At 40.6% G+C, this 22,019-nt stretch overlaps 1 protein-coding gene across 1 annotated transcript in view; it reads left to right on the top strand.

The window, feature by feature from the left end:
* Nucleotides 1-16,996, top strand: part of LOC149227039 (purple acid phosphatase 23-like) — an 82,252-nt gene extending 65,256 nt beyond the window's left edge. The window contains exons 6-7 of the mRNA XM_089377679.1: nucleotides 16,158-16,439; nucleotides 16,536-16,996. Coding sequence (XP_089233805.1) covers nucleotides 16,158-16,439; nucleotides 16,536-16,808 — 555 coding nt within the window. The 3' untranslated portion in view covers nucleotides 16,809-16,996. The remainder of the gene's footprint in view (nucleotides 1-16,157; nucleotides 16,440-16,535) is intronic.
* Nucleotides 16,997-22,019: the final 5,023 nt, after the last annotated feature.

Raw genomic sequence — 22,019 nt, 5'->3', positions numbered from 1 at the left:
ATTGTCAATCATCTCAGTCTGGTTATGCATTAAATGTATCTTCTTCTTCTTCTCATTCTCATGAGTGGCTCATTGATTCTGGAGCCTCTTGTCACATGGCCAAAAACCAAGCCATGTTTTCTTCTTTAAATGATTGTAACACCAAAAATATATATATTGGTGATGATAGATCTCTTAATGTTGTAGGGACTGGAACTGTTCATCTAGACAATGGTCAGTTTAATGATGTATTATGTGTTCCAACCTTATCCTGCAACCTTCTATCTGTCTATCAGATAACTCACTCAGGTGAAGGAAAAATCGCACCTTAAAGGAAATGGCTAATTGTATGCTGCAATCTAAAGGTCTCAGTCTTAGTTTTTGGGCCGAAGCAATTAATTGTGCAAATTATATAATCAATCGCACTCCTACTAAGGTTCTAGAGAATATCACTCCAGAAGAAGCTTGGAGTTCCATTAAACCAGATGTAAGTCACTTTCGTGTGTTTGGAAGTGAAGCATGGGCCCATATTCCAGATGAAAAGCATAAAGCTTTAGAACCTAAGAGTGAGAAATGTACTTTTGTTGGATATTCTGAAGATGTAAACGGTTATAGACTTATTCCATTTAAGTCCAAAAATGTTATCATTAGAAGAGATGTAAAATTTGATGAAAATAAATCGGCCTGCGAGCCTAGTCCGGCGGATGTGCCACCTCTTCCTATCTCTTCTACTTTTGAAAACCTTTCTTCTTCAGATGATGAAAGCGAGGATGATAATCCTCCCCCACCTTCTCAGGATCCTCAACTTCCAAGATGGGTCCGTGCTACTCGGGATGCAGCAGGTGATCTTGCCGGTGATCCTACAGATCAGCGACGTACACGTTCTCAGTTTGAAAGAGCCTCTTCTTTACTGGCTCAAGCTCCAGTAAATCATGATCCTGACACTTTTGCAGAAGCTTCAGGCCATCCACATTGGGAAGCAGCTATGAATGAAGAATATCATTCATTAATGACAAATGATACATGGGATCTTGTTCCTCTACCAAAGGGACGCAAACTTGTTAGATGTAAATGGGCTTACAGAACCAAGTATGGACCAGATGGGAAAGTTGATAAACATAAAGCTCGTCTCGTTGCTAAGGGCTTTTCACAGGTTGAAGGCATTGACTACACTGAAACCTTCTCCCCTGTTGCCAAAATGAACTCTATCCGCCTTGTTCTTTCCCTTGCTGCCTCTTTAAAATGGGAAGTCCATCAGATGGATGTTAAATCTGCCTTCTTGCATGGGGACTTGCAGGAAGAAATCTATATGGAACAACCCATTGGCTTCATACAAACAGACTCCAGCCTTGTTTGTCGACTTAAGAAATCCCTTTATGGCCTCAAGCAAGCTCCTCGGGCTTGGTATGCCAAAATGGATAACTTTCTTTTAGAATCTGGCTTTTCTAGGTGTCATTCTGACAATACTGTCTACACCAAGAAAGTGGGAAACTCTCTTATCATCCTTGTTCTTTATGTTGATGATCTTATTCTTACTGGTAGTGATCCCAACCTTATAAACCATGTGAAGTCCAGCCTTAAAAAGAAATTTGAAATGACAGACTTAGGACATTTACACTATTTTCTCGGTCTTCAAGTCTTGCAATCCCAAGAGGGTATTTTCCTTTCCCAGTCCAAGTATGCTTGTGATATTCTTCGACATTTTCACATGGAAGACTGTAAGCCAGCCCCTTCTCCCTTTCAGTCTGGAGTCAAACTTTCAGTCTCTTGTACTTCTCCTGAAGTTGATGCTACCTTATACCGTCAACTTGTCGGAAAACTCTTGTATTTAACCCATACTCGTCCTGATCTTTCCTTTGTTGTTGGCCTTGTTGCTCGTTTTATGCAAAACCCCCGTGAAAGTCATTGGAAAGCAGCTAAAAGAATACTTCGTTATGTTCGAGGTACAGTACAGTTTGGGATTCATTACAGTGCCAAAGCAGCTCCTCTGTTAGTTGGTTTCACTGATTCTGATTGGGCTGGTGACCCTGATGATCGGAAGTCTACTGCCGGTTATGTCTTCACTCTTGGTTCAGGACCTATTACATGGGCTTGTAAGAAACAGGCGGCCATTTCTCTTTCGTCAGCAGAAGCAGAGTATCGTGGTGCCGTGGAAGCTAGTAAGGAAGCCTTGTGGCTTCGTCAGATCCTATCAGAGTTTGGCTTTGAGCAGCAGCATCCAACCCCACTTTGGTGTGATAATCAAAGTGCCATTCAGCTATGCAAAGATCCAGTCCAGCATCAGCGCAGCAAACACATTGAACTACACATGCACTTCATCAGAAAGCTCATTCATGACCATGTTCTTGAAGTGCAATATTGTCCAACAGATGATCAGGTTGCAGACATCTTCGCAAAGGCTCTCACAGAGGCGACGTTCACTAAACTTCGATATATGCTTGGAGTTCAGGAAGTTGTCACTAAGGGGGGATAGGCTCTAGTGCCTCCTTCCTTCTCCTATTGTGTCATATTTGTAAATCCTTCAATCCTATCCCAAGTTGTTCTTAAGGGGGGATGTTAGGATATTCCGACACATAGGATATAGTTAAGTTCAACTTGGTCTAGTATAGAGTTAGGTTAGAGTTAGGTAAAGTGTGTTTCTTTACCGTTGTACATTTTGTAACTTACAATCCGACGGTCACGATATGTAGTGATCCGACGGTTCACTCTCACCTCGGTATTACCGACACTTGATCCGTGGCTTGACACCCGATTGGTCCATGAGTTCTATTTAAAGCGCATGGAGGGTCATTGTTCGGGTAATCCGTGCATGAGAGAAGCTTATGTAAATTTTCATTCTTTGATTAATAAATTGCCTGTAGTACCCACGTTGGGACAGGCCGTGGACTGTTTCCCTCCTTGCACTCTGAGGGTTTTAACCACGTCAAAAATACTGGTGTATTGATTTGAGATCTGGTTGTGAGCGGTGTCCTTTTGGTATTCTTTCTGTGGAACTTACCCTGTAAATTCCTACACAAATGAGAGGTGAAAGAGCCTTTTAATCCCTTTATTCCCTACCCTAACCCAACTTGGACCCACCCCCAACCACTAGATAAAAAAAAATGTTTTTGTGGCGCCGCACGGCGGAACCAGCCGATTTCCCACGAAATCGATCGTGATTCGTATGGATCCAACACGTAAATGCGGCATTTCAGTCGGGTGATCCACCGCCCGAAACGCGTCCCAACAATTTCGAAATGCGGATCGGACCGGATGGTTCCCACAGGGCAGGAAGCATCTTTTTCGGCCTGATCTCCGTTTCGGACTTTCCGGGACGCGTTTCGGGCGGCAGATCACCCACAGATCTATACGGGTCGCGTTTGAGGGTTTTGATCTAAGGGGGGGGCATTTCATGCAACACTGGTTATGAGTCTATCAAGTTTGTAGGTGGCCTTGGATTTGGTGTCATATTCCAAAGGCTCAGAGCGAGTTGACTTCTAGCGGGAGCTTGCAGATTCAAAGGGAGACTTTGCAGCCCAAGAAGAGTGCGTGGTCAGTAGAGAGCAAGGGTGCTTCCACATTTGCCAAGAAGGAATCATGGAGAGAGTGGAAGACATTTCAGGAGAAGAAGAAGTAGGATGCTGCTAGTGACAACGACACTTTCGAGAGAGGCGTAGTTCATACTACAGGGATTGCTGCAGTGGTGAGCTCCAAGAGTTGGGCGAGTTTTGCAAGTAGTTATGATGATGATGAGTTAGTTCCTAGTCTTGGAAGTACCTCCCTCGCTAAGAGGGATTGTTGCTTTTTTAGTAGTTTGGGAGGTACTCCAAGCCCTAGGGTTTGGGGTTTGGGGGGGTGAACCACCACAAGAGTCACTTGTGGGCTTGGAACCCAAGGTTGGGCTTCTGCATCCATCGATGTTTGGGCCAAAACCCTGGATCATTTTGGACATGAGATGGATGGAGATGATAGAGGACGGCGAGGAGAATCCAATGCTTTGAGAATTGTCAAAATCTGAGTTGTCCTTAGTGAGTTATGAATTTTTGAAGTTGATAATGGATTTTTGGATAGTCAAGTCATGTAAGCTTGAAATGGTTAAGTCCAAAAGACATGTCCATTGGTGAATTCAAGTAGCCCTTCTAAAGTGTATAAATAGAAGGTGAATGTGTTTCATTTTAGCATCCAAATGTGCAAGAAACATAGAAGATCAACTTCAGAGGTAGCCACAGCTCTAGAAGAAGGCAGGCCGAGTTTCCGCAAACTGGGTTTCCGCAGGTAGCGAGTTTCTGCAAACTGGGTTTCCACAGGTAGCGAGTTTCCACAGATTGGGTTTCGCAGGCAGTGCGTTTCCGCAGACTGGATTTCCGCAGGAAGTGCGTTTCCTCAAACTGGGTTTCTGTAGGCAGTGCGTTTCTACAAGATGGGTATAGGCCGAGTTTCCGCAAGTAGGGGCTGCAGTTTGACAACAAATTTGAGGTATGGTGATGTTGATTTTATGTTGAATTTGTTGCTAGTTGGATGGTCCTAGTGTGGATAGAGTTGTAGCAGCCTATGGGAGCCAATTGGGAGGCTTGTCTTGATGGTTGAAAGAATCATCTAGGAGCAGATCTCATAGTGATTGGATTGGGCATCATTGGACTGGTGGAGAGCGTGTTGATAGCCCAAAGTAGCCCTTGACAAGCAGTCATAACGAGAGCTTAACAGCTGAAGGTTGGGTGAAGGATTGAGCCTATGTGTAGCTCTTTGATGGACGAAAGAAGCTACTAGAAGGAAGATTGGATCAACCTGTGTTCATTGAAGCAGAAGCGACTTGCAGTGGTGATAGGTGGCAACCCTCCTAGAGACTCTATGTGTTGTCTTTTGATGGACTAAGGGGTAGCTAGAGAGCAGATCGGAAGCGAAGGACCGACAGGACAAGATACGACATAGAGACTGCAACAAGATTATCATTGTATCTTGTATCCCTTGTATGGGAGCCCTAGACTGTTGTATTACTCAGTTGGTTTAATATAACGAAGATTGGGTTGTTGTACATATTTGTACAATATTTTGTAAAAAGTTGTCTATACTTGTGCATGTGTGATTTACTGCTTTATATTTTTCGCTATGCAAAGTAGCTTTAGTTGAGATTCTTGGTTTGGTAGCGTCAAAGATTCTAAGATTCTATCCTAGACCCAAGATCGTGGAAATTCAACAAGGACCATGAAGTGACATTTACTCCAGTTGCTAGGTACATTTCTATTAGAGTTATTACTTCTATTACTTCTGTTATGGATTGGAGATTACATCAAATGGATGTAAAGATCATTCTGCTCAATGAAGTGATTGAGGAAGAAGTGTACATAGAGCTACCTCGGGGCTTTGAGGTAGATGAGAGGGAATCCCATGCTTGTATATTGAAGAAAGCTTTGTACAAGACCTCGGGTATGGATATAAAATGAGTCCTGGTTGATCTAGTTATAATGTGGCTTATTTTTGACAGAAGTAGAAGGACTCACGTGATAGAGGGTGCAAAGTGGCAGGAGGATTTGCTTCCATGATAAATGGAGTAGTCAAGCCCTGCTTCAGTGTCAGAGGGAGTTGACCTTTGAGTTCGAGATGAAGGATTTTGATACATTATTTCTTGGGACTAGAAGTGTGGCAGAAGCCAGGTGAGATCTTCCTTGGTCAAAGGAAGCATATTATTATGGTCCTTCAAATACTTGGGATGATGGACAGCTAGTCCATGACCACTCCCATGGTAACAAATCTGAATAAGCTAAGTGGCAAAGGGAGCAGCTTGGATTGCTACAGCAGGATTTGCTTTAGTATCAAACAACTATGGTGATGGATCCAGTGAAACCGATTAGTTTATGGTTGAGCCAAGGCATGCATCATAAGATGTGTCGAGGTATTGACATGGTACATGTCTAAAATGATGAAGTAAAACTGTAGGAATATACAGATTCAAATTGGGCAGAGAGTGCTGAAGATAGAAAGAGCACATCAAGATGATGATTTAGTTTGGATTCTGCTTGGGCAGGAAGTAGACATCTGTTGCACTTAGGACTGTAGAGGCCAAGTATATTGCAGCTAGTTTGGAAAGCTGTCAAGTAGTGTGGCTTCAGAAGCTATTTGCAGGATTGTTTGATCAAGTGCAGGAGACGACTGTGATGACAGGTAGAAGCACATCGAGATCATGGTACCACCACTTCTAGGACATGATACAAAAGGGAGCGGTGAGGCTTCTATGCATTTCTACAAATGAGAAAGTTGCTGACATTCTCACAAAGTGTCTGTCCCAAGATGAAGTTTGTATACTTCAAGGAAAAGCTTGGAGTGGTTGAGAATGTTTCCCTTGGTTAAGGGGAGTGTTGATGTTGTAGCATCAAGGGGCAGACATTCTCCTTAGGTCAGGATACTGACAGGTCAAAGGTGTTGATCAGGGGCCATGTAATGTGGCTAGGGAAAATGGCCTAAAGAGCATCAAGGCCCAAAGTGCTCACCCAATCAGAAGGTTCTGCCCATATTGCTAATTCTTATTTGGCTAGTGGGTCGAGTGAGTGCCTTATATCATTGGGCAAGTGTTTTGCCTTTCAATAACATGTGACAACATGTGGGAATGGTAAATGGGCCCAGGTTTTCACCATAGTTCACAAGTGTTGACCAGGTTCCAGGTGACAATTTGGATAATTGTTGACCTAGGACTAGCCTTGACCCTAGAAGGCCAAAAGGTATTTGGGCAATGGGACCCCAGAAGGCCTCTGGCCAGTGGGTGACTAGATCCAATTGTAAAGGGCATGTGTCTAGTGGGTGACTAGATCCTTTTGCATGATGTTGATGCAAGATGTTTTCCACATGGTTCTGGCATAAAACATGAGGTGGATGGATTCATCAACATAGTTGAGCTCATTCAACCTTTTATTGGGATAAAGAAAATTTTCAACAAGAAAACATTTGAAGAAGTCAAGGCAAATACCTCCCTAGCTAAGAGGGAGTGTTGAAATTTGGTAGTTGCGATTGGTATTCATTTATTGTATAAGCCCACAAAAATTAAAAGAAGCAAAATTCAAATTTGGATTCAAGTTGGCTCCAAAATAAAAGAGGGAGAATTTGAATTTTTGATTTTTAAAATTACCTCCATACGTTAAGTCGGCCCAACATAAGGTCAGGTCAGCCCAGCCATAAAGACACACCTATTTAGGCCCATTCATCCACTATATATTGCTATTCATTCTCCTCCATTGGCATCAATTTAGATCATGAAAATCATCTAATTTTTTTGTTCATCCATACGAATGGGAGAGAGAGTAAAGGAGAGTTGTTTAGCCAGCATTGACCAAATTTTCTAAGGCAGGATTTGACCGAATTTATGAGGAAGGTTGACCGCAGGTCTAAGGCAAGTTGACCGACTTTCTAAGGCAGTTGCAGTAGGTCGAAATTCGGCTTGTGTTTGGACAGTTGACCCCAGGTTGACTGATAATATTTTGTGGGACGTTTGACTTGGGCTTATTTACTGGTTAGTTTGACTTTATTTGATTGGAAAAATCAGATTATATCTCTTGTTGAATTGGACAATTTCCCTAAGAAAAGGTTGTTGGGTTTTTCCCTAGGTAAGGTTTTCCTAGGGTAAAATTTTGTGTCCCCTGTGTTTGGTTGTCTCTTCATGATCCTATTGTCATTATTATTTTATAGTTGAGATTTTCTATGTATAATTGCTTAATGATGAATGTGACACAAGAAAGATTAACTAAGAAATCATTGGAAGTAATTATCAAATTAGAAAGTCTTGAAAAATCAACACACTGCATCTTTTCTAGACTCATTCCTAGTTGTGTGAGCTCTAGATGAACTTAGTTTTCCTTATCAGGTTGATATTCTTCTTGATTTTGATGGTTCCCTCTTGAACAACGCTGAGGTTCTAGGGGTCCTTCTATTTTAGGTGAAAATCTAGCTTGCCCTCAAATGCATCAAGGTAGTAAATGAGGATTCTTAGCTTTGGGGGTTTGATATTAGCATGGACTGTTTGGAAAATTTAGTTGAATCTTTTATCAAACTCATTGATCGTTTCATTCTCATTTTTGTTTGCGATATTGAGGGAAACCAACGAATACCTATAGTATTTCATTTCTCCCCATTTTTCCATAAATATATTTTCCAATTCTTGCATGTTTTTTATACTATATAAGGGTAAGCTTGTGAACCAATCTAAAGCACCATCTTCTAGGGAGAGTGGAAATAATTTCATGTGTTTGTTGTTGTGTTGTCCTCATGTCGTACAATTCAATTTATAAATGCCCTCTAATGATCTATGGAAAATACAACATTATTTCCTTGGAACGTAGGCAATTTGTCAATAGCCTTCTCAGGTAATCATGAGGATGTCCTTGGAAGTTGGTAAAGTCAAAGGATCTAAAGAGCTCATGACTCCAATCAAACTTTGTGACTTGGGTAGGATCAAAAGGATTTTCTCAGACAAACACCTGATATATTCTATGATAAGTGGTTTTGCCCTGTTTGGGTTCCATATCTTGTTGACTTATCTTCTATAATAATTTTCCAATTCTAGGATCAAACAAATTAGGCATGTTACCCACCAAAATGGGTAACCCCATAGGAGGAAAATTTTCTCCTACATTTGACAGCTAGCCGGACATCCAACCAGATGGTAGCCTTGATATTCACTATTCGATAATCATATGCTATACTCCTCCACCATCTACATCAAACACATACCTCTCACCATCTAGAATTTCCACCTAGATGAAGGTGGGATACTATTCATCACATTTGTTTCTCATCATCACTTGTGGAGTATTTCGACCTCCATAGAGGATTTCGGCCTAGCTATTGTGACTTGTATTGTTGTGGAGATGTGATCTATTGTTGAAATTTTTTCTTTTGGGAGACTAGCTCTTGTTCTGGAGACATCACTTTGGGAGAATAAAGGACTTCTTCATGCATATGTTGTAAGTATTCTTGATTATTGATTATCGTTTGAATGGTTGTTGCTAGGGTTTCTATGTTCTTGTTAATTTGAATATTTTTCCTATGGAATCTTGGCAAATTATTGCATGTTTTAACTAGAGAATGTATGCCATCCCTTGTAGATCTTCATGAAAGCTCTCTTCATGATTTTATCCCCTCATAAAGTGGTAGTTAGGGTTTTTGAAAACTATGGTTTTTCTTTCCCTTACTCCATCCTAAGGTTTGATATTTCCATTAGTAGGTTTCCCTTAGATTCCATCACCCAAGGATTAAGCACTACCATTCACATAGGTGATCATATATCATTGGAAAACCTTTTAAGCCTATTTCTCTCTCTCTTTAACCTTTTTTACCCTTCAAGGCAAACTGTTAGGCTAGGGCATAGGACCAAATTTAAGTAGGAAGAGTGCATTAGCATGTGGTGAGGTTATACACGTGGGCTAGCTCTCATTGCATCAAAATCCAGCCTTTTCCATGGTTATTTTTGCCTTTTTAGGGCTGACGTCACAAACCCTATGTAATTTTTCCCTAGGGAAACCCTAACCTAACCCCAGGTTAAAACTTAGGGCTTTTTGAGGGCTTGTTGCTCCAATTGTTGATCAAATCAATCTCTAGCAAGCCTTTTCTTGGTCTTATGCACCTTGGTAGGCCTTTATCCTTGCTTATTCATTAAACCCTAGGTCATAAGTGCCCTTGATAGGCCTCTTGAAGTGCACACCTTTCCTTTTCTTTGTTGGATTAAGCCTTGCCCTTAAGGTGAGTGCCTTTCTTGAGCTTATCCATTTCTCATGTCTAAGCCATAGACTTAGAACACCTATTAGGTGACCAATACTAGGAAGTCTCCCTTGTGGTGAAAGTCCACTAAAGAGTAGGAGGTGGAGTGTTGTGGTGATAGTGGGCTTCCACTTCATTGTTGTCCCTCGGTCTAGTTCTTGTCTTGTGAGCCCTCTCATAAGATCTACTAGATTTTGAGGCAACAAGGCCTTGAGAGGATGTTCTTGTGAAAAACATCTTGGACACAAGTTCACCTTGTGGAGTTGCTATACGAGCTTATATTGTGTTGATTACAATTTAACTTAAGTCTCATCAATGAATAAATCTAAGGTATTCTAAACACAAGGTAATGGACTTTGTGCCTGACAACTGTGCCAAAATGTTACCTCCCAAGTTCTCACTTGGTGCAAAAGTCCCCTAAGAACAAGTTATGAAACCCCAAGAGCAACTTAGGAAAACTACCCACTGTCACCTCAGTGGTCTTGCCTTTCTCATTTTAGGCTAGCAAGGTTTTAGTCTAGGGGGGAATCCCAATGGTCAAACTAAACTTGTATCATTGTAGGGTTTAGAGGGATGGTAACTTAGTTTTGTTATCCAATTTAAAGTTTGTTTTATGAACTTATTTTCCAAATTTAAACCAGATTTCAACTAGCCTCCTTTAGATTTTCAAACCAGCATCAAATTTAGGCTAAAATTTGTGAAAATTCCACAACGGAATCCTATTGCAGCAACTGGAAATTATTCTCCTAATTGTTATTTTAATTTAACAATTTATTTATTGTTTCCTACAACAAATACTGAATAAATCACACTGCAACCTACACAAATGAAACTGCGGAAGAATAAACACTAAAAGAAATTCTAGCACACACATAACATAACACAGTTATTTTTAGATAAATGTCCCTAGAAAAACCCAACTTGGGAAAATCGGTGCAGTAGCTGAGGGTTTTAATATTAAGCAGTAGTGAAATAATCTGAGTACAACTGGATGCCGAAACTGGCAATCTTACAGAGAAATACTGGCAAGAAAAATCTAGTGAGGAAAGTTCCTCACTCCACAGGCAAATCCGTGCTCTAACCTCAGCTCAAATTGAGCCATCCAAATTGGCTTTGCGCAGCAACTGCATCACACTAGCGTAGTCCCTTCTACACTCAGTCCGAACCAACGTCTCCTCAAGTTGTCTGGTCTGTTGTTGTCTAGGAAAATGTCTCTCCTGGCCTTTGGAACCTCTGTCCAACTTCTGGCACTGAAACTTGTCTTTCCCCAACATAATCAAAACTACCTCTAGAGGCTACTGCGCTGCTCTACGTCAGCCTCTCTGTGGCTCTTTTGCCTCTTTGCAAATGCACTCACCAGATTTGGAATCCTTCCTCTGGCTTCACTGTCTCTGCCCCTCTCTCACTGCTTCGATCTCACTAGCTCTCTCTCCAGCAATTGATTGCTGCTACTCAGGAAATCGATATTCTCATGAAATCAAACTGCTCAAGTGTATTCTCCAAGTGCCCATCGACTTCTTATAATCCTTTGTTAGGACTCCAACGACCAAGATTAAATCTTAATTGATGGCTAGGATTAACTTGAAGTCGATCCGTGTGAGTTTCTAGATCATTCACGCCTTGACTTAATTAATTCTAATTAATTAACCATATTCCCTAAGTTTAGACTTAGGAAATATTTAAAAATTGGCTAATAATCTAATTAAGTCATTTCTAGGCGGAATTTCTAGAAACGATTTTTGGGTTTTGGAGATCTCATGTATTCTAGCCTCTCCTCAAAATTTCAAGGGTAGAACACATACGATGCTACAAAAACTAACAAAATCAACAATTTATTTTAGGGTTTTAACACGAAAATTAAGGATTTTCCTTAAGAAATAACAAGTTGATTTACAATTCTGTTTTCAATTTCAGATTCAAATCACGCCCTTTAAATGTCCTTTTAGAAATAGAAAACTGCAAAAAACAAGAGCCAATATAAGCAAATCGATTCACGTCTAAAGCTAGAAAGTCAACAATTTACTTTTAGAAACAAGAAGCGAACTTCAAGATAGTTATTTGAAGTGTAAATGGTTTGAAATGCTATCTGATCTAATTATTTTCTTTGTCGTAATTTTAGATTGTTTCAAAAATAGAAAAATAGAAAAAAAAATTGTAATTTTTTGTGGTTGGTTGGAAGGAATAATTACTGCCATAAATCATTGAGCATATGGGATCAAGTTAGTCTATTTTAGAGGGTTATTCTTATGAGAGATTAGGGGCTTGTTGATAGCCAATGACATGCAACAACAACCTTAATTGGTAACCCAGATCACAAATTTGTAAAGGGTCCATGAAAGATCCACCTTCAAGATAACACTAAGGGTAGCCATTGCCTAAATATTCTAACAAATGCAATTACTCTTTCAATATGAAAGCGTTAATTTTTCTCTTTAAAGAAGATGAAGCAAAGAGAGTTAAGGAGTAATTCTATCACACATAACCTCTTCTAATGTAGAATATTTTGCTCCTCTATGGCCCTTGAGTTTCAGTATCCTAAAATTTGTAACATTAGCTCCAATAAGCACCAGGATTCAAGAACAATTTATACTACTTTAGCAAAGAGACTTCACCATTACATAAAAGCCTAAACAAGCTAAAACAAATTGTTCCAACAGATTGAGAGCACTTTCGATCAATGTTATCAGAACTGGACCAGAACCAATTCCAGTCCGATCGTTTTTGGCCCAAAACTGGTCCGAACCAGGCCTCCAAACCAAAATAGGTCGGTTCGGCACCGAACCGACCGGTTCATGACTGGTTCCGCGCAGAAAAAATTTGCCTTTTTTTTTATTATTATTTCTTAGTTGGTTGGCCCACTTCTTACTCTCCCCTAGGCTAGCCTAATATTCAAGCCTATGGCCCTTAGCGTAATAATCAAGCCTATGGCCCTAGTATTGCTATGCAATTCATGGTAATGTTAAATTCTTAAAGTAAAAGGACATTTTCCTTAAATTTTCATTTTCATCCTTTTAAATTTTTAACATTACCATGAAATGACTTAGGATGTTGAGAGTGGTTCCAACCTTATTGGATTTCATATGGAGAAAGTAGAATCGTAGATTTCACTCAAAATCTAGCAGACTTAACAATTTTTCAGGATTTCAGGATTAGGGGGGATTGCAACGTTTCCATTGGATTTTGTCATGTATGAGGGTATGGAACTAGTATTTAATAAAGAACACCAAGCCCTCTATGTACTTTGATGTTAGTGGCATTGGTTGTCGAACTCCTCTATCACGACTCTACTAAAAATGTACCCATCACTCAAACAAAATCTTGACATGACATGCTGCGTTTTTTCTATCTTATTTTAATTCCTAAATGGTTATATTGATGGCGAAGACCCCAATATAGGCAATGATTTTGATGATATGTAGGGATTTATTGTAGCATGATTTGTTTTAGATGCTAGAGGCCATCTAGAGCCTATTTGTTGATGTATTTTTGGTTCATAGATGGATTGCATTCGATGATATTTTGGTTATGTGCACCCTTACATGCTATGTAAATGAGAACTTTTGCATATTTGTGTATAAATGGTTTGGATTCATATGGATGCACATGAATATATAAGTTTTTCTTTAAAATATGAATATTTTATGTGTTTTTGGTAAACCTTTTTTTCCGGTTTTTTACCGGTTTCGGTCCGGTTCCGACCGGTTCCCGGTCCACAAGGTTTTTCGGTTCGATCACCGATTCGGTTCTGATAACTTTGCTTTCAACAATGATTACAACGGAGGAGCTTCTTATTTATGGATCTATAACCCAACAACTCCATCAATAAAATAGCATTAGATCCATAACTAACCTTATATCTATGATCAAAATAATAGTATTCTCCAACTAACTTGAGAGGACAATATCAACAATAATTTTATATGGTGAATTAATGCCACATGTACATCAACAATAGAATAGATGGCTCAACAAAGTGGACACCCTCCTGAAAATAGCATAATAGATGTAGTTAGAGCATAACCTATCCCCTGTAGGGAGTTGACTCATCAACATGCAACAATATATCTTCAAAATGCTCTAACAACCTCCACATTTGTGGATCTATGGCATAGAAGAAGGGTCGTTCCCTCAAAATGCCCAAAGATGCCTCAACCAACCACGCCTATGAGGTGAATTCCAAGAAAGGAGGATTTCTCCCTCGAAGTGCTCCAAAAAAGTCCATATACAATGCCATGAGTGAAATGAGGAGGCACGTGTGGCCCCAATGCATGTGCCCACAGTCCAAGAAGCAAGTCACCCCCCAAAAAGATGATAGAGGTCCCACACGTGTGGCTTAAATGGTGTGGATGACCTTGTCACAAAGCCCAATGCAGAGGTCACAATGTGCTAGGCATAGTCACGATTCCCAATGCAAGTACACAACTCCCAATGAAGATATGCAATGCTCTAGGCAAATACATAGTTCCCAATGTAGGGGTGCTACTTCATAATGATGAGCCATACCTTGATATATGTGTCATTAGGTGGTGAAACTTTAAGTGACATCCTTTAACTTCTTAATGATTCATTTAATTTTGATCGTTTCCTAAGTTAAACCTTGGCGCAGACATCATTAACCTATATTACACATGACAACTCCTAAGACGAGAAGCACTTCCTAGGAATCTAAGCTAGGGATATGTGATGTTAGGGAGAAGGGTATTGTCATGTGTTGACCCTCATTACCACATAGGATGATGTAGAAGTCTTCCCTTTCGAGATTTCAACAGCTAGGGGTTATGATTTTCATTCCATGTGTGCCTTTAGGGAGGGAGTGCTTACTAGTGTTGAGTTACCATTCCTGAGCCTCTTTTTGTTACTACCCCTTCTTTGTCTTTTTCTTTATTTGCTTCATCCATTTCTTTAGATTTCACATTCCTTAAGCATGGGACTTCACGAAATTGGGCTTTTTGTAAGGTGTCATGATTCAAGCTTTACAATTTGACTTTTTTCTTTTGGCTGCATCAATCTCTAGCGTTTTAGCTCTTTTGACTTTATTTAGGCTTTTCAGACATGGGATTTCTTTGCTTTGGATCTTGCTATATGACTCATGATAAGACAACCATGAGAGGGTAAATGATGAGTGTGTATGAAAATGATGGGAAGATGACTAGGTGTATAAGATGGTTAGGGAAAATGACATGCTACACCCACCTAGTTCTCTAGTAGTACAACTTGAATAAAAAGGTGACAACACTTATCTAAAGGAAAATTATGTCTCGTCATCGTGCATCTAAGCAAAAGACAAGAGAGTTATGATTCATTATCAGATTACACCAATGTTCACCATGGTTGTGGCTGATACATGAAGCAATATTATCATACATGAGCAAGAATAGAAGATATGACAGTATTCACTACATCAAGCATTATCATAAGATTGCAACAACTGAAACATTGGGGCACTCTCATACATGTGTGCAAAATCATCATGTACCATCTGCATGTCAAAATCAACTCAACCATGCACAAAATTGCTACTGACAAGCTGATATACATCATGAAACCAACCGAGCAGGTCCACACTGTGAAATAGAACATGTAGCCAAAATTCTGTGAAAGATATTATCACCCATGTGCTTTGAATGACCAACCTGAAGTGCCACTTCACATCAGGTGTGAACTAGAGCATCATGCCACTGGAAGAGTGGTGCTCATACTGGAAGTCCAATATGTAATCACAATCTCCTCATGCCATATGAGGGGGCAACATTATGATCCATTGAAAACCAGTGTAGGCATTTGTTGAGAAGTTTCAAAAAACCTTGACATGCATTGTGCGTTTGTTCAGAGGCAGGTCAGAATTGATACCCCTGAAATGGAAGGGCTCTTTGAGGAGTTTTTAATCCTGCAGTTGCATGTCTGACCCAGGGTTTTGACGGGTCAAATGGTTCAAGGTGAGGAGTTCGTAACCTAACTACATTAACTTTTATTATATTGTTATAGGACAGATAATGATATACTTTGCATTATTTGACATAATTGTATGGGTGAGTAATGTTAATAAATTAAAAGGAAAATTATTCATAATTTCATATGAAAACATGTTAAAGATTTATTTTATCAGAACATTAAAAAAATTAAACTAATCAAAACTAACCCTTTTGATTTACCATACCATACGAAGTATTATTTTTATACATCTTTAATATGTAATTGATTTAACTCACATAAGAGTACAGTCCGTTGTTGTGCTTGTAGCCCCGATTGTTTTCCTTTTTAAATAGCTCTCTCTATCTCTCTTAATTGCATTAAGATTCATTTCATGGCCATGTATTGAGGAGATCCCTTTGGCTTTGGCTTTCACGTTTGTTTACTTGTGGTTTTGTTTGTATCCAGTTTCACCATGGTGTATGTCCCCAATTCTATTATTACTATATTCTTCATGTTCTTAATATATTGACATAGCTTAATGGCAGGTACATGCATATGAAAGAATGAACAGAGTGTACAACTATAGTTTAAACCCATGTGGACCAGTATATATCACAGTTGGTGATGGTGGGAACATCGAGGCAATTGATACAGATTTTGCAGATGACCCAGGTAAGTGCCCTGGGCCTGGTGACAATCCTCCTGAATATGGAGGTGTCTGCCACATCAACTTCACCTCCGGCCCTGCCAAAGGAAATTTCTGTTGGGACAAACAACCAGAATGGAGTGCATTCCGAGAGAGCAGCTTTGGACATGGCATTCTAGAGGTTTCATCTTCTAACTTGGCCATGTAATAAATATTTATGTATCTTATTGAAAGGTTTGATCATGAGCAAGTGGTCATGTCATTATGTTTCTTGCAGGTATTAAATTCTACTGATGCCTTGTGGACATGGCACCGAAATCAGGATGCTTACACAGATAATGCCGTTGGGGATCAAATATACATTGTGAGACAGCCTGAAATTTGTCCCTTCAAAAAGCGTAATCAGACCATTAATAGTCCACTTTCAAGCATCAATGCTAACTGTAACACACACGCATATTGTATGTATTTTTTATGTGGAGAAACGAATTTTAATCTCGTTAAAGGCATATTACTGCTATTATTATTCTCAATGATGTATATTATTTAGGAAATAAATAATATGCAAACAAGAGAAGGATCTCCATTTAGCAGTCAATGTATTATGACGATGATACAGAATAAAATATGTATGAAATGAAATTCATGATAATGCCTCAGGGAGTTTGTGCTACAACATGTACTCTACTTTACCAGATTTTCGAAAGAAATAAAGGCAAAATAAAAATAAAAAAGAGGTTTAGGAAAAGAATTTAGCAATACACTCGAGATTTTCACATTTATTACTTTGTAATCGTTTAGTTTATGATCATCACGATTCATCAATACTGACCTTACTATTTAATTTTGAACCTTTTTTTAATTTAATTTTGATTTTTTTAATTGCTTTATATATATATATAGGTTGACCAGCCCCAATGTTAGATGGAAGAATAGGTAAACAACGCAACACATAATAGACAGATTTATCATGGAGAAATTCAATGTGGAAAAACTCTTGCATGAAAATGGCTTGCTTGGCTCTTTATTGAATTCAAGACAATTGATTTACAAAGGTGTTCCTGAAGCCTTCTTCTCTGTCCAAATGACACAAATGCTACAGAGTGAATCCGTTCTTTGCTTTAATACAACTCTTATACCTTTTCTTTCTGGGCTGCATCAACAACCTTCATTGATTCTATTCTCTTGAAATTCTCTCCTTGTTTTTCTTTGATCAAGCTTCTCCTATACCCCAATGAGCAGTATATCCAAGAATGAATGTCAAACTCATCGAACAAATTTTCTGGATTAGGTCTTTCTTGTATTTATATATCTCTCAAGAAATGCCAATTGTCGATGATAAATTGTTTCCCAAGTCGGTAACTATCGAGCTTGTTTAAGCTTCCCATGCATTCATTCATGAAGGTGGTAATTGCTAGGCATATGTGGTGTACATGTGGTTCCTTGTGATTGGTGGGTTCCCATGATTTCTCACGGCTAGTTGTTCCATTGGGCTCGCCACCATTCCATAGTTGATCACGGTATAACTTTAAGGCACATCATTGAAAATGGGTGGGAGAAAAAGGAAGAAGGCTTTTGTTGCTTTGTTGATTTCAAAAAAGCCTTTGACATGGTCCCTAGGGATAAGCTTTGGAACTAAATGGAGGAACTTGGGGTTCCTAGGCATCCTAAAGCAGTTGTGCATAGGCTGTATGAAGAGGTGAAAGTCAAAATCAAAACTTCAGTGGGGATCTCCGAAAGTTTTAGGAGTGATATCGGGGTTAAGCAAGGCTTCCTATTGTCTCCTATTCTTTTTGGTTTATATGTTACCAAAACTTGAAGAGTGGTTAAAATCGCAAGGGGGTGATGGTGTCCATTTAAGCGAGTTTGTTATAAGGCTTCTTTTCTATGCGGACGACCTTATTCTGATTGTTAAATCTGCTCTTCGTTTGCAAGAGCGCTTACTTTCCCTTAGGCATTTTTGTTGAAGGGTGGGAATACAAGTCAATATTAGCAAGACGAAAGTGGTGGTTTTCTCTAACAAAAGAAAACATAAATAGCATAAGTTCTACTTTGAAAGAAACACTCTTGAAGAAGTTGCAGATTACAAATACCTCAGAATTGATTTCAACAAAAATCTAAGTTAGGAATGCCATAGAAAGAAAATAAGTTTCAGGGTTGGAAAGCATTTTATGCTTTTCAGAATAGGTGTAAAGAGGTAGAGTTGTGGGATTGGAAGACCACTCAAACTCTTTTTGGGCTTTTAGTGATTCTGATGATTCTCTGCGGTTGCAAACTGTTCGAATTTCTAAGTTTAACCTGTTAGAAATTCTTCTTGTGCTATCTAATTTATTTCTTCCTACTTGTTCAATTACTTAACAAGTTATTTACCATATAAATATTGAAAATAAATACAAGCACAGTATCAACACATACAGATCAGCAACTGAAAGTAAACAAGCACACAAGTAACACTTTTGTTTTTGGACTAATGCCCCCGGAAAAACCCAATGCGGGAAAACCAGTGCAGCTATTCAGAGGGTTTTATTATTAGTCAGTTTCAGAATACACCTGGGTGCCAGAATTGGCTCACCCAACAGAGAATGCCCTCGACAGTAGTACCTCTCAGTCAGAGACAGATATTCTGGCTAAATCACCGAATGAACGATCCCACAACAACAATGCAGCTTTTGTTTCTCTGCGTCACCCTATCCAGCTTTCCAGCTCCCAGTCTGTCCCACGAAAAATCTCCCAACGCTGCCTCTAGGCTCTGCGTCAGCCTCTCTAGCCCAACATCAACCTCTCTGGCCCAACGTCAGCCTCTTTGGGCTCTGTGTCAGCCTCTGGAGCCTCTGTGTCTCACATGCTAGCCCTTCTCTGGTTCTGCGCAACCCCTGCTTGCCTCTGCGTGGCCTCTAGTTGGCTCTGCATCAACCTCTCACGACTTCTGCGCTGATCCTCCCGGTACTAACTCTGCCTCTCTGTTATGTATTCAGTGCCCCTTAGTTGCAACTTTGATCACTCACTCAATTTCCTCAGCAAACCCTGCCCCAAAAAATCGAGTTCTTGATCTCTCTTGGTGTGTTCTCGAACTGACCCTCAATCCTCCTCTTATACTTTTCTCGTTGGTCCATCAACCGCTGAGATTAAATCTCTAATCAACTGCTAAGATTAGATTTGGCTTGATCCATGACTTTTGGACCATTCTAACCCAGTTTTATATTAATACTCATTAATATTTTATTTTTCCTAAGTGTAGACTTAGGAACTCCATTAAAAAATATTAATCATTTTAATATCTCCTAAACTGGTTAGTATCTGCCCAAACCATTTCTGGGTCTTGGAGATCTCATGTGCTTTAGCCTCTCCACCAATTTTCGTGGCTAGAGCACATCCGATGCTACCCCAAATCAACACTCCCTCTTAGCGAGGACTGTGCTCTAGTAATACTCCTCACTGAGTATCACCCTGATCATCTAGCATCGGTCCCTGTGTTGATGCTAGTCTCCCCGCCCAACATCATCTGCATTGTTGTATCTTGTACTACTACCCATGGCCTTGCCACTGCCACTACTGCATCTGTATGGCAGCTCCCTCTGCATCCGTGCTGCTACCCATGGCCTCGCCACTGCCACTGCTGCATCTGCATTGCATCCCCTCTCATCATGCTGCATCGTGCTACCCATAGCACTGCCACTGCTAACTGCTACACTGCAACTCAGTTACTGAGAAGTAAGTAACTGATCCTCCCAACTCTTACATCTCCATCAGGCTAGAAACACTCCCGATGCTGAAGCTCCCTTTGTCGCTGACAAGTGCTCCCTCTACTGACCTCTGCATTGCTGCAACAACTCCATGCATCTCGCATTGTTGCCTCACGCTGTCCAGGGACTCCTGCATTGTAGCTCTCTTTATCGCTCCATCTGCATTCGTCTCTACCGACATCCGCCAGTCCTGCTACTTCTCTTCGAGGCTCCTGTAGCAAGGTATAATCCAAGAGGTTGGGTACTTCAAGGATCCTGCCCCTCATCGCCTGTAGTCTATCTAACTACAGCTCGATGTCTCCCCACTTCTTCTCAAGTGGCACATGAGCATTCATGGCACAATCGTCATCCTCCTCAACTTCTTTCTCCGCCCTTGCTGGCGTTTCCTTGGTCTCGACAGCCTCTCCCTTTCCCTTCTTCCTTGGACATTGGTTTGCAAAATGACCCAGTTCCCCACAATGGAAGCACTTGACCTTGGAGAGTTCCTTTTTCTTACGCTTCTCCTGCTTTCCCACAGATGCTAGCGCCGCATCCTCTTCTTCCTCCTTGATCCTGACCCCTTTACCGCTACTCCCCGCCTTGGTCAACCTTCTGATCTCTTCTTGACGAAGAGCCGCCCACAGTTCTTCCCAATCTAGAAGCTTCGACCTGCCCAGTATGCTCTAGACAAATACCTCCCAATCTTCGAAGACTGCGTTCAGTGCAGTCCTCACCAACATCTCCTCATCGGGCATGGCCCCTATGAAAGTCAGTTGGTCCTGGATCTCCTTCGATCGACCGAGGAATACATCTATCTGCTCTCCCTTCTGCATATGGTATGACCGCAACTGATTTTCAAGTAACATCTTCCTCTGCACGGAAGTATGCTGGTACAATTTCTTTGGGGCCTTCCACATCTCATTTGTTGTGTCCTTCTCAGCAATATGCGGCACTACATGATCCTTGACCCCATCAAGGATGATGCACTTTGCCCTGGCCATTGCCTCCTCGTACTTCTCATTTTCAGCTGGGTCAACTGGGATCGCTATTGTTTTCAAAGCGAAATCCTTGATGCGATATCTATCTAGAATGGACAAGATCCTAGCCTTCCAGACCACGAAGTTGGATGCTCTGTCCAACCTATCCTGATCTCTTAGTCCATTCACGACCATTATGTTGTTCTTCTTTCGACTCCTCCGAGTCTCTCAACTTCCCGCCTAGAAGTCCTCTGTTCGACTCCTGCTGAGTCTTTCAACTTCCTGTCTGGAAGTTCTTGGTTCGACTCCCTCTGAGTCTCGATTTCCCTTCTGGAAATCCCTTTACCAACGTCAAGTTGCCCCACTCTGATCGTCTGTGCAACTGCACCACTGATCCAGATCCCTTGGCTAGAAATCTGCCTCGGCAATAACTCCCTCCACCTTGGTCTTGCCCTGTTAGGTACTGTTCTCACCACAGTACCCCACCAACTTCACTCCGCAACCTACCCACAACCTCCTATGCCCTAGCAACTGAAGGATTGAGCCACTTAGCTCTGCGCAATCCCGACACCGACAAAATCTGCACCTCCTGGCCACAACGTTAATCCTTCCTGGCTGAGAAAGATGATTAGGCACTGCGTAGGTCAGGTTTGCTCCTCTCTGCCACTGCGTTGATCCTCCTCCTGGCTTGAACTGATGACGCAAGCACTCTGTGTCACCCCTTCCTTGTTGCTTTCTTATAGGAATGACTTCTGTCACTCGGGACAATTGTTTTCTACTGCTACTGCTCTGCTTGGCTGGTGCCTTCAGTTATGCTGTGATCTGCAACCACGCTCTGATATCATGTTGGAATTTCTAAGTTTAACCTATTAGAAATTCTTCCTGTGCTATCTGATTTATTTCTTCCTACTTGTTCATTACTTAACAAGTTATTTATCATGTAAATACTGAAAATAAATACAAGCACAATATCAACACATACAGATCAACAACTGAAAGTAAACAAGCACACAAGTGACACCGTTGTTTTTGGACTAATGTCCCCGGAAAAACCCAATTCGG

The sequence above is a fragment of the Pinus tabuliformis genome, chromosome J, assembly GCF_031772625.1.
Source record: "Pinus tabuliformis cultivar Carrire ecotype Pingquan chromosome J, CPIR1, whole genome shotgun sequence".
NCBI classification, from domain to species: Eukaryota; Viridiplantae; Streptophyta; class Pinopsida; order Pinales; family Pinaceae; genus Pinus; species Pinus tabuliformis.
The sequence above is the reverse complement of the archived record's forward strand: the minus strand, read 5'-3'. Positions and strand labels throughout refer to the sequence as shown.